Source organism: Dromiciops gliroides, chromosome 2 (genome assembly GCF_019393635.1).
Source record: "Dromiciops gliroides isolate mDroGli1 chromosome 2, mDroGli1.pri, whole genome shotgun sequence".
Lineage (NCBI taxonomy): Eukaryota > Metazoa > Chordata > Mammalia > Microbiotheria > Microbiotheriidae > Dromiciops > Dromiciops gliroides.
The window spans coordinates 477,705,870-477,721,263 of NC_057862.1; the positions used below are offsets into that span (position 1 = coordinate 477,705,870).

Sequence of the window (15,394 nt, forward strand, 5' to 3'; positions counted from 1 at the left end):
GGCCTTGCCTTAAAAGAGCTTACATTCCTATCAGCTGATAAGTACCTAAATATTTATTAAATACAGAAATGATGTTAAATCACTTTATATGATTCACAGATGTTCAGGGCTTTGATTCTTAGAGTACTCTTGACTGACTTATCACTGTTACCATGATATATGTGTTAAAATCTCAGTGGAAAGAGCCCATGGAATATTAAATGGTTTTTTCAATGTTTTTTAAAAAAATAAAAAGGAATTATTACCTAGATTAATGAGAACACCTGAAGTCCTAGTATCTAGCACAGTAGCTTGTACATAAGTAGATCCTCAAATATTTTTGTTGTTGATTTCGAGGGGGGAGAAAAAAAGCTGTGATTTCAAATGTGTCTTAACTACTAGGATACTTTGGGTCACAATATCTAACATTTTCAACATTAAAATCGGTTTCTGCAGCTGTCCATATTCCTGGACAAGTGGACTTGTGCACTTTTATAGGTATGAAAAAAGCATACTACACATCACATAGTAAGAGAAAATTACTTACCTGAAACTTATCCTTTCAGAAGGTACACTGGGAAAATGGATTCTTTGAGCCCCTGTTTCAACTCCAAGTATGAGCTTTCTAGCTTTAAGAGCCATTGACACTGCCCCTAGAGGCAGTACAAGCTTTGGAACTCCCCTAGTGAGTGTAAGTCAGTAGTTTCTTCAGGTGCCTTCCCTCAGTTCTTTTCAAATTCAAAAGATGAGAGGAAAAATAACCCAAGAAAAAATCCTGTAAAGCAGAAACCTTACTCTTTGAGGAAAGGAGGGTAGCTCATTTGTGAATCCATTCCAGAGCACGCTTTCTGAGAAAAAGAAATACAGGTAAGTAATTTTCCCATCTCCAAAGGTGACTGGTGATTAATGAGTGGATTCACAGAGTGTGGAGAATAAGCTCCAGGGATGTCTATTTAACACACAACAATCAACTAATGAGGACAAACAAAACAATGAATGGCACAAGTACCAACACTACTTTTAAGAATCTCAAAACAACTAAAAAACAATACCTCAACATAAGCAGTATTCCAGACAAAAAAAGGAATAAACAATTAATTTGACAAGCTGGACCCTTAAAAGTCCAGTCAATAAGACCATTTTAGACAAATATTCATTCATTGTTCTCTCTGATTAATCTTGCCTTCAGGATTATACATTTGCATTCTTTATCACAGTACCTTTGGATCTGCAAAATGCTTTACAATCACCTTTTTAAATGAATAAAATCCTCACAACAACCCTGTGAGGTAGGTTATTAACCCATTTTACCCTAAACATAAGGACCTATTCTGGGGTAAATATAGGGACTCATTATTAAGAAAACTTTATTTCATGAAGAAAGTACTAACAAACTGGCATTAACTAGAGAAATCATGTTTTTAAGCAACATATTATCATTCCTTGATTCTAGGAACTACATAACGAAATAAAAGTACAAAGTTTCTTACCAGTATCTGATATTAAGAATGCTAATTAAGTATACTAAAATATCTGAGAAAACCACAAACCTGTATGCCCTGGTGACATATAATTGAGGTATTAGCTAACATCTGTGAAACTACTTAAATATATTTGTAAAATAAAATGGGAGATAAACAAGACTAGCAAAAATTACCAATCTTCTTAAAAAGTTAAACAAATGTAGATGGGAAATGATTCTCCACTATCTCTGAAGCTGATAAAAATAGGATAAATAATGATGCAAATTCCACAAATAAGCCAAAGAGTGCAATTATGCACAGAGCAGAATGTATTTGTTTAGAAACAATCACAAAGGCCCAAACTCAACTGTTTAGTAGATCAAAATACAAAATCATTGGGTGAAGAGAACAAGCAGGACTTTATTTACACTTGAACAAAACATGATATAATGCACTGAACTTTTACCTAAGAAAATTATCACCAATGATCTGGATTTTAGATTATCATTAAGACAGTAAATAGTGATAACAATTAAGTGGCAAATATTCACTCAAAAAGGACATTTCTATCATATTACAGGACTCAGGCAAACCAGTTTTATTTAATAAAGTTTTCAAGGAACTACAAATAAGTTGTTAATGAGTCCAAATTAGGAAATGTTATAAATCCATAAAATTAATGAGTTTTGAGCTGCAAATACCCTCCCTAAAAGATTATTCAATCCAACCCTCTCATTTTACAGATAAAGAAACTGAAGCACAGTAAAAGGGAAGAGACTGCTCAAATTCACACAGCTACTAAGCAGAGTCAGGATTTGAACTCGAGTCTTCTGACTCCAAAACCTAGGATCCTTAAGTTATATCACACTAGACTAGAGGTAAGGGGGAAAGGAAGCAGGAAGAACTGTTAGAAGGCTATTACAATAGTCTGTGGGAGGCAATAATGGCCTGAACTAAGATGGTAGCAATGGGGATAGTGATGAGATACCTCTAAGAAAGGAAGAAAAGAAGATTTGATTATTTTTATTTATTTATTTTTCAGGGCAATGAGGGTTAAGGGACTTGCCCAAGGTCACAAAGCTAGTAAGTGTCAAGTGTCTGAGGTCAAATTTGAACTCAGGTCCTCCCAAATCCAAGCCAGGTGCTTCATCCACTGCGCCACCTAGCTGCCCCCAGGATAGAAGATTTGAGGTGTGGAATGAGGAAGATGTCAAAGAAAACTCTATGGTTCTAAGCATAAGTAACTGGGTAAATAGTAGCATCGTTTATACAGATACTTTAGTGGAGAAGAGATAAATCAGAGAAAAATATGCTTACACTAGCGGAAATCTTTTTTTTTCATTACTGAATGATGCAAATTGAAATGAAGTATATCATATAGCCAAAATGACTGTTTTTCTAATTTTAACTGTTCTTAGGGAAAGTAAAAAGCTAATAATACTAAGGAAGAAAAAAATGCAAGAAGTAAATATATGAAAGGAAAAGAACATAGGTCCTGTGAACAAGTGATATTTTTTTAGGTAAAGTTGGTTCCAATCATATATTTCATGAAAAATGAGAATGCCAATAGGATACCATGGAATAAAAAGAAAGTTCTATATAACCCTTAAAATCAAATCAAATAAAATTATATCCTTTATTGAATTGCTGAATCCTGGGAAGACATTTGATAAATGCTTAAAAACTAGAACTACAGCAAAAGTCAAGTATTGGCAATTCTTGCCTTGGCCTTTGTTCCATTTCCTGCTGCTAATGAAGAGGGAAGTGAGAGGCATGAGATAGTGTTCTTATTCCTACTTGAACCAGTATTCCATCTTTCCATCATTCCATCATTCCATCATTCTGGCAAATAGCCACAGTGATCTGTGAGACCAATAAAGGAAGAGATAAGAGAAGCCAATATGTGGAGAACCCAGATTAGAAAACAGGAAGCAGAATATATGATAGGAATATTTAGGCTCGTGCTCCTGCCTCCCTTGTATCATCATCTCAGATGATGATACAAGTATGATGCCAACTTTTAAAAAATCTATTTCTTCTATTAATGGAAAGGTTTAAAAAGTAGATAAATGAATATGGAGGGGGAATTCTACCATTTTTCAAAGTGAAACAAATTTTTTATGCTGCCATCCTTAATGCCATTCAGATTGGAACAGAAATTTCATCCACATTAAATAATGAATCCACAGGACCCAATCCTTCTGGTTATAGCCTCATTCTATCAAGCATTTTTACTTTAGTTCATTCAGAAGCTATCTATGGCTACTATGAAAAAAAATATAGGTGAGAATTGTTATACCTGACATCTATATAACATTTAGTGCTTTACACGGATTATCTCTTCTGATTATTCTATCATCAATTCACAGATATAAACAGGTAGCTGTGACACAGTAACAAGAACTGAAAGGACTCAGGTTCAAATCCCAGCTCCACTACTTAATATCTGTACATCTTTGGGTTAAATAATTTAACCTCATTGAGCCTCAGTATCCTCATTTGCATAATGAGAGAAATTGGTAAGATGTTTTCTAAGGTTTACAATAGATCTAAAACCAATGATCCTATGTTCTACTACTTTTAGCAGAAAAGACTTATTTCAAGTGTTTCAAGATGGTATCAAGTACAAATGAAGATTATGATTAAGCTCCCATGGCAAGTGACTACTATGACTTAAAAAATTAGGCAATAAGATTCACATAATAATCTTATTTTTATATAAAAGCCTATTTCTGTGGCAGAAATAAGAATCCTATTATTTAGGATTTAAGAATCCAAGAAGAAATATGACCTAATAATTTACTGACAAGACTAATATACCTGCATATGCTGCACATAATACATACTTAATAAATGGTTATTGATGATGATGATGATAGTAAAGGTAGGTAAGGAGAACTTGAGTTTTCTTTCAGTCATTAGGCATTTTAAACATCTTTCTTTCTCTAGAAAATGATTGTCCCTCTATCTCAACAAGAAATTATTTCTCCCTCCTCTGATGTCCCATAGCACTTAGCTTATATTTATTACACTTATAATAGTCTAGCTCTTATCAAAGTTAATCATTTATAGGTCCTATCTCCCCTATTAGGCAATCAGTCCATTGAGGACAGGAGACAAAAGGACTTCTGACTGCTTTCCTCATGACAAGCATTAAATAGTTTCTTGCTTAATGAATGAATCCCTACAAATATTATATGAAAATTTTAATTTATTGTATAAATATTAAAGTTTCTAATAAATTAGGACAGAGAATTCAGAACCACAACTAATAAAATTCATCTTTTCTTTATGAACAGTATTGAATTGGATTTTTGCTAGAGTATATGAATTTCCAACAGCTTATCTTGTTCTGTCTAAATCCCTTTTTACCCCAAAATTTTGAAGAAGGCAATCTGAAGGCTTTTCTCAGAGCCTTCATAACAACCTTAATAAAAGAAATCCTTCCTCTTGATGTAATATAAATGACAGAAGATTAAAGACCTGGGGGGGGGGGGTTCCCATTAAAATCAATATAGAATGGCAAAATGCTTTAGAATCTTTTAAAACTCCTTAAGTACTAGAATTTTTTCTCTATTAAAGTAGTCAAGTTTGCACAGAAGTGAGAAATTTATAGGTAGTTACTAGGATCATGTATGTCAGTCACTCGTCTGGGATGGATCAAGAGAAAAGGTAATTTATGGATATAGTTTAAGATTCATGCAAATTTAAGAATGAAAAATCTTCATCACGAGGAATAAAAAATCCAAGGATTTCTAATTTCTAAAGAACAAAGGAACTCAGAAAACAAAAGCAAAAAAGACAAATATAAGCATTTAAATGTTATTAAAGTACAAGGGCAAGCCTACTACCAACGAAATTTCACAATATACTGTATAAAATTTGAGGATGAACTAGGAGAGAATCTTGGATCTCATCAAAAACAAAAGGGAGTTCCTTTAAGTTTCAACCTAAGATATGAGTTCTGAATAACATCTTCAAATACATAAAGAATAATTTCTTCTAATATTAGACCAAGAAGCAAACATAATTTGATTCTGAATGACAATGCATGTTGACTAACAAAAGAAACATCTTGAAAATGGTAGATGACTTCTTTTTTTTCCTAACATGTAAGAAAAATGGAATAGAAGAGCTCAGCATTCAGGAAACAATGACTTACTATGTTTTAAAGAGATGTTCTAAAAGGTACCCAAAAATGTGCTAAGAAATTATAAGATAGGTGATAATAACAGTGGACCCAACACAGTAAAAACTGCTCTTAAAGAGGTATATTCAAATGGAAAGTTCTTAGAGATGCTTCCTTTTCTCTGTAATCCATCTCCTTCAAGAGTCTTCACCTTTCAGGTCATATTTAATCAGTCAAGACTTTTTAAACACTTTGAATAGAAGACAGTTTCAATATCCACAAAATTCAAATCTGTGATGTGGATCTCTAAAGTAAAGGTAACGTTGGACAAAAATCAAGCATTAGAAAAGGATAAAAGGGGAAAAAAGGAAAAAGCACTAATGAAGCACAAAAGGATCTTCTATGGTTCTTGGTGGTAGAATCACCAAGAAATTCTCTCTTCAGAGACTATACAAGGACCTTCTGCCTGGGGAGAGCCTAGCGGATCGAAATCCTGAGAGGTCTTGTTGATAGATCCATATAGGCAGAGACCCTCACAGTGTGAATCCATTTATACCAGTCGCCTTTGGAAATGTGCTCATAGACCCACTACTACTAATTATTCAAAGATAACCAAGTAACTTTTTTAAAATATCACCATTAGGTAATGCTAAGACCTTCAAGAGAAAATTATAAAGAACTGAAAATAGAAGCTTAACATGACAGGATACCTTTCATTACAAATGCATACTATCTAACATGATATGATAATATAAATTCTACAACTTACCCCAATGGCAGAAATCAGAAGAAACCACAAAGAGATTACTAGGATCCGCTAGATATTTACTGAAGAGTTTTCCGAATTCCTGTTCTTTTGACTCACTCAGAGCTCCAACCAATACAGGAATAATGGTAAACTCATCCTTATGGCTTAAAGGAAACAGGGGAGGCAGATGGTCACATTTAATGTATTCAACAATAATAACTTTTCAAATATCTTCATATTAAATAAAGAAACCATTTATTCAAAGTACTAAATCGGTAATAACAACATATTATTAGTACCCTGAATTTATTAAAGCTATAAATTGAATATTTTAAAAGGCAACCAAAAAAAAGGTGAGAAATCATGAACAGAATATTATGTAACCACTGAATACAACTTATAAAATATGTGCATGTAAACATGTACATATATACTGATGCATATAATGCTACACATATTAAATACTACATTTTTAGAAACTATAAAGTATAGATGAATATTCTCAAAGGCAAAAATATACAGTGTACATTTAACTGGACCTTTAGGGACTCGAGTCCTTTCCCTTCATCCAGCTAAGCTGCAATCTCTCAACCAAAACTTCCAGGATCTGATTTGTCTTATTGGATCTTTCTCCCCATTTTATCTATCTCACTAGACTCACTATCAATATCACCCATGAAAATATGATCCCACTCACTCCTCTGAAACCAAAGAGTGAAACCAGCTTAAAGAAATATCCATGAATCACCCATAAAATTCACCATCTCCACTTCTGTACTTGCTCCAGTGAATAAATGTGGAGGAGTTTGAACAGGCTATATGAATTTCACTGACAATCTTGGGCAAATGTAGAGTTTAAGGAGGTGAACATCAATTTATAGCAACAGGGCAAAGGAAATGCAAAAAACTCAACTAAATCTCACCTACCCCATCTAAAACATAAGCAAGTTCATAATCAAGTATCATGGAATCATAGAATCTTACAGTTAGAAGGGATCTTAAGGGGTCATCTAACTCATCCTATCCCCCACCCCATGAAGAAATCACCTTTACAATATCACTATCACCTTCAACATTTCCAATGACAAGTGAGTCACTAACTTACAAGACAACCCATTCCATTACTGAACATCAATAATTACAAAAACATTCTTCCTTATTGTAAACCAAAATCTGCATCCCCTGGACCTTCTAACTAATAATCTATGTCATGTCCTCTGGAGCTACACAGAATAAATCCAATCTTTCCTTCCACATAGAACTTTAGCAAATATTTGAAGATAGTTATCATATCCCATCTAAGTGTTATTTTTCTCCAGGCTAAACACCCCCAGTTCCTTTTAATCATTGTTCATACAGCAAGGTTTGAGGTTTTCTTCTGGACACACTCCAGTTTTTCCATGTCTCTCTTAAGAAGTAGCAACAAGAAATGAACAAGTACTCTAAATTTGGTCTGGCCAATGCAAAGCATAGTGAAACTATTTATACTTTCCAGACACTAAAATTCTATTAATGGAACCCAGGACAACATTAGGTATTTTGCCAGCAATCCAAACTCTTGACTCATATTATAAAGTAAACAAAAATCCCCAAATCCTTCTTATATGAATTGCTGTCAAGTCAAGTTTTCCCCTACCCACCCAAACACCATCCTATACATGTACAGTTGATTTTGGGAACCTAATTATAGATCTTTCTATTTATCTCTACATTTAGTTCCACATGCTAAATTCAACTTAACATTGCAATTTGTCAAGATCGTTTTAAATCTTAATTCTATCATCTAAAACATTAACTATTCCTCCCAATTTTGTAACATTCATAAATTTGATAAGATTGTCTACAAGATTTTAAAAGACACTGATAAAAAGAGACATCTGAGAATAGAGTCCTGTAGCAAACCCCTAGAGACCATTCTTCCAGGTTGACATCAATTCATTGGGCAAAATCCGGGTATGGTCATATAACCAGCTTTGAATATAGCTAACTGTATCAGCCCATGTAACATCTTGGTCACAAAGGTATCATGAAAGCTTGCCAGGTTCCTTTAAAAAAAAAAAAAACCCATAAGGGGCAGCTAGGTGGCACAGTGGATAAAGCACCAGGCCTGAATTCAGGAAGACCTGAGTTCAAATTCAGCCTCAGATACTTGACACTTACTAGCTGTGTGACCCTGGGCAAGTCACTTAATCCTCAATGCCCAGCCAAATAAATAAATAAATGAATAAATAAAAAAATAAACGGATGGATGGATGGATGGATGGATGGATGGATGGATGGATGGATGGATGGATGGATGGATGGATGAACAAACATATACTGGCTCACAGCACCTAAAACATATGTCTTGTCCATTATACATATTTAATGAGGTTAATATGGCATTATTTAATCTTAGAGAATGTATACTGACCACTAGTAATCATAATTTCTCTCTCTAAATGTATATAAATCATTAGTTTTCATACTCTGGTCTAGAATTCTGTCAAAAATCACCACTAGACTACCACAGTTTCAGACAATTATTCTGAAAATTAAAACAACATTGCCCTTCTCTAGTTTCCTAGGACATGCTGATGGTCTGATTTTATCAACAATGCCTCTTCAGCAATCATATTTTCAAATTCTTTCAGCACACTAATATATAAATTTATCAGCCAAGTGCTAAGGATTTCCAGGGCACCAACTCTAATGTCACGGAGAGAACGATACCAGCCACATCATTCTGGTGGTTCAAAGGGGCTTAATGCATGTAGAAGTCCTATCAGGAGCAAATTTTGTCCACCATGAATGTCACCTCAGCTGCACCTGCCTTAAGGGTTCACATTAGTTTCTCATTCACACCTCTGGGTTTTTCTATGATTCTAATCACCCTAATTTGTCTCAGGTATCAGCCAACTTCCATAATATTGAAGCAATAATTCCTGCTTGTCCACTCTGGAAGTAAAGACATTTTTTACACTATTCCCTTGCCACAGTACATGTGAACACCTGTATAACCAGTGGAGCCTAACTTTAGGCAATCCCTTCATTAGGCCCAACTCCTGCCAGGGCTTGTCCAGAATATACTGGCCCCTGCATATTCTGAAGTCCCTAACAGTTCCAAAGCCTTCATTTTCTTAAATCTCAGCATTTCTCTGGAACACAATAGTTTAGCCCAAGAGACTTCAACTCATTTAAAGCAGGTAAGTTTTATCTTCTCCCCTCTCTTGGGTTTTAATTACCTCTGAGCCATGTGAATGATGATTATTCTTCTTGAGAGAGAAAATAGAAGCAATATAAGAGTTGAGTAATTATACTTTTTGTCATTTTGAGAAGAGATATGGCAGAGATGCAAAGAAAAATGAGCCTGGGCATCAGAAAAACTGGATTCAAGTAATCTTATCAACTACTCAACTTCTAGAAGACCTGGTCACTTCAACTATAAAATGGAGATCAATACCTAATTTAACTACCACACAGTTATGAAAACCAAGTGAGATAATGCATGAGAAAGCACTTTGTAATCAATAGAAGAAAGAGAATAGGAATTGGAAGTCAAAAGACCTGGGCTCAAGCCTTGATCCTACCACCTAGCTATGTAACAACTCTCCAAAGCCTTATGTGCCTCGCCTGTAAAATGGGGAAAATGATGCTTGAAGTACCTATATCATAAGGAAAGCATTATGTTAATGACCAAGGGCTATATAAATATGAATTATTATTATTAGTATCATCACCTAACTTTATGTAACCTACGCCAATTAAAGAGACTATCTCTTTCTTATTCCTCTTCTTGCCAGGATATATATAAGCCCTTAAAATCTGTGAAACTTCTCACTTTAAAGGCACTTTAAAAGCCTTTCTAATACTTGTCTGTATTTGTTCTGAGTTAAGCAACCTCCATTCCAATATAAGATCTTTAAAAACAATATTTTAGAGAGCTTTCTTTGGAGGCATAATCAATCTTCCTCAGAACTTTCCCTTTTCTTTATCTTCAAAGTCTTTGATAGTTATGCAACCAGAATGCCTTTAACAGCTTCTTTTTACTTGTGTGCCATTTTTTCTTTTATAATCTAAAGCTTTTTATACCTCCAGGCTTTTTGAACGTTACTTTTCTCAAGTTTAGCACACATGTTTGAGCATATTTGACCACTTCTTGGCTAGCAGAGCCACTTACTTCCAAATTTTCTGTCACTTCTACTTCACCAACTCCTCGTTGGAGTTAGAATTAAGACCAACATACCACCTTTCGCTGATTCTTCTACCTTGTCCTTTTATCACAGCACAAGAATGTTAGATTTTTATGGAAGAGAGAAAGCACTTAATGGGATCTTTCAATGTGGAGAGGTTTGTGTGAGCACATAAAGAATAATTAAAATGGACCAAAATACATTACCTAACCAGAACCTTTCTTTGTATGGCTTCAGATGTAATGAAATTGCTTGGATGTTATGTTGTATTGTTTTAATAGCATTTTACACTTAGGAAGATAGAAAAATACTGTCTGTCCCGGTTACAAAACTTTAGATACCAGAAATACCTGTCTAATTTGCTCTGTACAAGATCTAACATGATATCATGAACAAATAAAACATTTAATGTTTTTTGATGCTAGTACTGATGTCTTTAAGGATAAAAATTTTCCCATGGAGACAGGACATTTAATTATTGTGCAGCAGAGAAGCAATTATAGAGTATTTCAAAATACCTAATATTACATATTCTTTAAATCAGTACTTCACAGTGTTCTATGATATAAAACAGGGGTTCAGTGGGAAAATAGTATATAGAAAATATGTATGAATTCATAATACTTATGTTTGGTAAATTTTCAGTATGAAAATACAGAATTTTCTCTATTTTTCTCCAAAATGTTGTCAACTACTAAAGTATATTGTCTCCCACCTCCCTCGAACCAGCATTTGCCTGTTTCAGCTCTGTGGTTCAAGCCTAAGAATGTTCCTCTGGCCAAACTAGTTTGAGAAACATGGCCTTAAATAACTGTTAATTCCACACTATCAGGTTGCATTCTGGAGTAGAATATCACTACCACCCTAAAAATCCCCCTGTAATGAGAGTAGTTGAAAGGATATTGAATTTAGTCAGAAAACATGAGTTTAAATTTGAACTCTACTACTATCTATATGACCCTAGGAAAGTCATTTCACCTTCTCAGTTTTCTTTCTATGTAAAATGAAGAAACTAAATTAGAATGGACTTCTATGGTCCGGACAAGATCTAAATCCCATGACTACTAATTACATAATAAACAGGTATGCAGCCTCACTTGTAATGCTCTTTCAATGATACCTCTATCTATGGAGCATAAAAAGGAATGAAGAACTTGACAAAGGAGTCTGTCTGGGGTGCTTTGTTAACCTTTCACATTTTGCTTAGGTAAAGAATAGTCACAAAGAGTTCTGAACTCACAAGGAAAAAGGGGGGGGGGGGGAGGAGATTATTACATTCCATTATCACCTTAAATACTCCTGATATTAGTACATTAACTTCATAGTCACCAGAGATCTCCAAGTTTCAAGAACAATTCACACCCCAACTTGAGTCACATTCTATGAAGTACTTGTAAGTGACTGAAATAGTTTCCTAACTAGTAACAGTTAAGGAAGTCTTTGCTGAAATTATGGTTTGATGGTACAGAATGTAACTAAGCAACTGCCATTTTTTAAAACTGTTGGGCTGGGTTTTTGATTTGGGTTTTTTGTTGTGTTTTGTTTTTTGGAGAAAGGCAGCAGGAGGGTGGGGGACCTAGAACATAGTACAGTTATTATCTCTCATTCCTCCAGAGAGGTAGCTGAAAGGTTTATAGTGTGAAAAGTAATTCCCTCACTAAAACATTCTCTTCTGAACTACTCTAAAGAACTATGTTCTTTGTCAACAGTGAAACAAGTCTCCAGGAGACCCAGCTACACTAGTCAATCAACTCAAGCTTGAAGCCATTAAATCCACTTACACAGAAAGAAACACATACTATCTATAAAAGCAAGATATAGGTTTGCCCTTTTCTCCTTTTTCTTTGTCTCATTTTTCCACTCTTTCTATACTTTACTCTTTAGTTCCTAAGGAAATACTTCTGTAATAACGTCTTCATATTTAAAGGAAAAGTGTCTAAGATTCAAAAATCACTTAGAGGAATGAAGCCTGAGCTATGTTGTTTAAATGTTGATTAATATTTAAATGTATGGTATACTTATTTGCATATTCGTTTTCAAGATCATTTTTTTCTCTCCTACTTCAACTCTTTGAAGAAGAAATGAAAGAATTTCTCTCTCTACATAATCACTTTTACTAAGGTTGCTATCTAAATCAGCATACTGGTAAATCACTGATACCTGAAGCATTTGAATAAATACCACCCCCACCCCACCACTCCCACCAAAAGCCCTTAGAATATCAGGTATTAATATTAGGCATCCTAAAATCATGAAGGTTTAGAAAGAATTTATGAAGAATGTAATACAGTAGATATTACATATGCTAAAAGTAGTTGTAATATGAACCATGTAAACTTTTCCATTCTCTTTTTAGCTAGAAAATAGCTGTGAAAAACAGTGAAGTAATGTAAGTCTAGCAAATCTTTATTTTAATACGAGTCAAATATACTTTTGTTCACTTGCATCACTCAGGGTTCCTGTCATCTACTGTTCTTGCTTTTCAATATAAGTATTAAAATGAATGAGTTCTACCTCTACCAGTTAAAGAGATTTCTACCTTAAGCAATACCATTTTCTGCAATTTCTGAATAATGGCTCCCTACTGAGGATCGAGAAATATTTAAAAGGAATAGAATGTGGAGTAGGGAAAAACTAGAAGTAAAAGTAAACACATGAGAAAAAATAAAAATTACTTTAGAGAACAATAAAATTATTTGCTCTAAATATTTAATATTGGTGCTATACTTGATATATAACTTATTCAGATCTATTCAAACAATTTTAAACAGAAAAGTGAAACAAAAAAGGACACAGTCATAGAAATATCAGTAGTTCTGGATCTAGAATTTAAACCAATCCATTAACCACTGGAAAAAAGTTTAAAATTGGTTTATTCCCTTTTCTGTTCTAGAAACCCCATCCCATTTTCATTCCCCATTAAAAGCAGTATTTCATTGCACTTGAAAAGAGTTTCCAGGCGTTATTTCTAGACACTATTTGTTCTAGTCTCCACAGTCCTAAATATCATTACACTATTATCAGAAAATTTTTAAATTAACAAAATATTAGAATCTGGAGCAAATCTAAGCTATCATTCAATTAATCATTTATTAGCTGCCTTTTATTACAGCACTATTGGGATACATAGAGAAAAAATGAAACCACCTCTGCTCTCAAGGAACTAGCTGGAGAGAGTACTATGAAGCCTAAGCTCAAAAAAGGGAAACTGCTTGTTATAAATGTCTCTAAAGATAATATAATTGGTAATAGAACTTTGGTGCAGACCTCTAATGTGTCGGTCTTACATTCCTTTTCAACCACTTTCAAATTCATGTCTTAAGTGAAAACCAATATCTGAGAATAGGATTTTAAATATTTTTAGTGATTTAAAAAAAATAACCTTAATAATGGTTCTTATTTTTGCCTCTACAGGTTTTTTTGTGTTTATTGGAATAGGTTATAACTCCTTGCTTCCATCAAATTGGTCAACATCAGAAATGGATATGGTTTTATTACTGCAAATGACAGAAATGAAGATGCATTACCATTTGCCTTAACACAGCACCTTAAGGACCACAGTCTATTTCCATGTGCCCTGTGACTGAACCCTGCTGTATACTGGTCTTTCCCTAATGAAATCATTAGCTCCTTTAAAGGTAGGGACTGTCTTACTTTTCTATTTGCATCTTTGTGATTACAGTGTCCAATATACAACTGCTTAATAAAGGCTTAATCATTCATTCATTTACAGAGAATGCAAGCAACTTGGGGGCAAGAAAAGGAGGAAGAGAGATCAGAAAAGGCTTTGTATAGAAAGCAGCCTTTGAAAAAAGAAAGGGATTGCCCTAAATCCTATTTTAAAAAATTAACTATGTCTATCTATTGTGAATTTAATTACCCTCACTGAAATTTTACCAGGACACCAAGATTAACATCAATGTTAAAACTAAATTCCAGTGTTTTCTCCCACTTTAAAATCATTTTTCACAGTGTTAATAAATTATAATATAAAAACAATTACCTTTTATATATCTTAAGGGGTAAAACCTAGGGAGGCAAGAGATGCCATGTAAGTTAAAATAAGTTTTTTTTTTTTAATTCTACTCTACCTAACTGGCCCCAATCTCTAAATGATGATTTTTAAATTTATTGCTAAAGAGAAATCACAGAAAGGAATCACATTTTTATGTTTGAGAGGAAAAGACCACATCAAAGTAAAGGATACTCAATCTGCCAAATTGGTATTCTCTGAATAATAAAAGGTACTAATTAAAATCAGCAGAGTATTAATTATTTGAAACAACTCAATTAATTCACAAACACTTTAATTTGGAAAGAACCTTTGTTGTTATTTAGTCATATCCGACTTTTCATGACCCCGTTTGAGGTTTTCTTGTCAAAGATACTGGAGTGGTTTACCATTTCCTTCTCCAGTTCATTTTTACAGATGAGGAGACTGAGGCAAACAGGGTTAAGTGACTTGCCCAGGGTCACACAGTTAGTGTCTGAACCCAGATTTGAACTCAGAAAAATGAGTCTTCTGACTACAGGCCAGGCACTGTATCCACTGCACTACCTACCTGCCAGGAAGGAACCTTTCTCCTTAATGTATCTAGAAAACCTCTTATTTAGCATTCCAGAAAAGAGGTCATCCAGACCCTATCTGAACAATTCCAATAACTGAGATCTTATTATCCAATGAGGTAGCCCAGAACAAATAATTCCATCTTACTTGTGCCCTCTGAACCTACATGTATCTAATCCCTATGCTATGTGTGATTTTTCACATATTTGAAGACACCTATCTTGTCCCCCTTAATTCTTCTCAAACATAAATAGCTCATTTCTTTTTTTATTATTATTCTTTTAAGCAAGGATCTGCCTTCTCTTCTCACAATCTTCCTCCCAGCATGAAAAACAA

General features: G+C 34.1%; 1 protein-coding gene across 2 annotated transcripts in view; it reads right to left on the minus strand.

Annotated features, from left to right (window-relative positions):
• MEMO1 (mediator of cell motility 1) overlaps positions 1-15,394 on the minus strand; it is a 137,292-nt gene that overhangs the window by 23,670 nt on the left and 98,228 nt on the right. The window contains exon 6 of one of the 2 annotated variants that reach the window (XM_043984963.1): positions 6,341-6,483. The exons of the other annotated variant lie outside the window; for it this stretch is intronic. Coding sequence (XP_043840898.1) covers positions 6,341-6,483 — 143 coding nt within the window. The remainder of the gene's footprint in view (positions 1-6,340; positions 6,484-15,394) is intronic. 2 annotated transcript variants of the gene reach the window in all.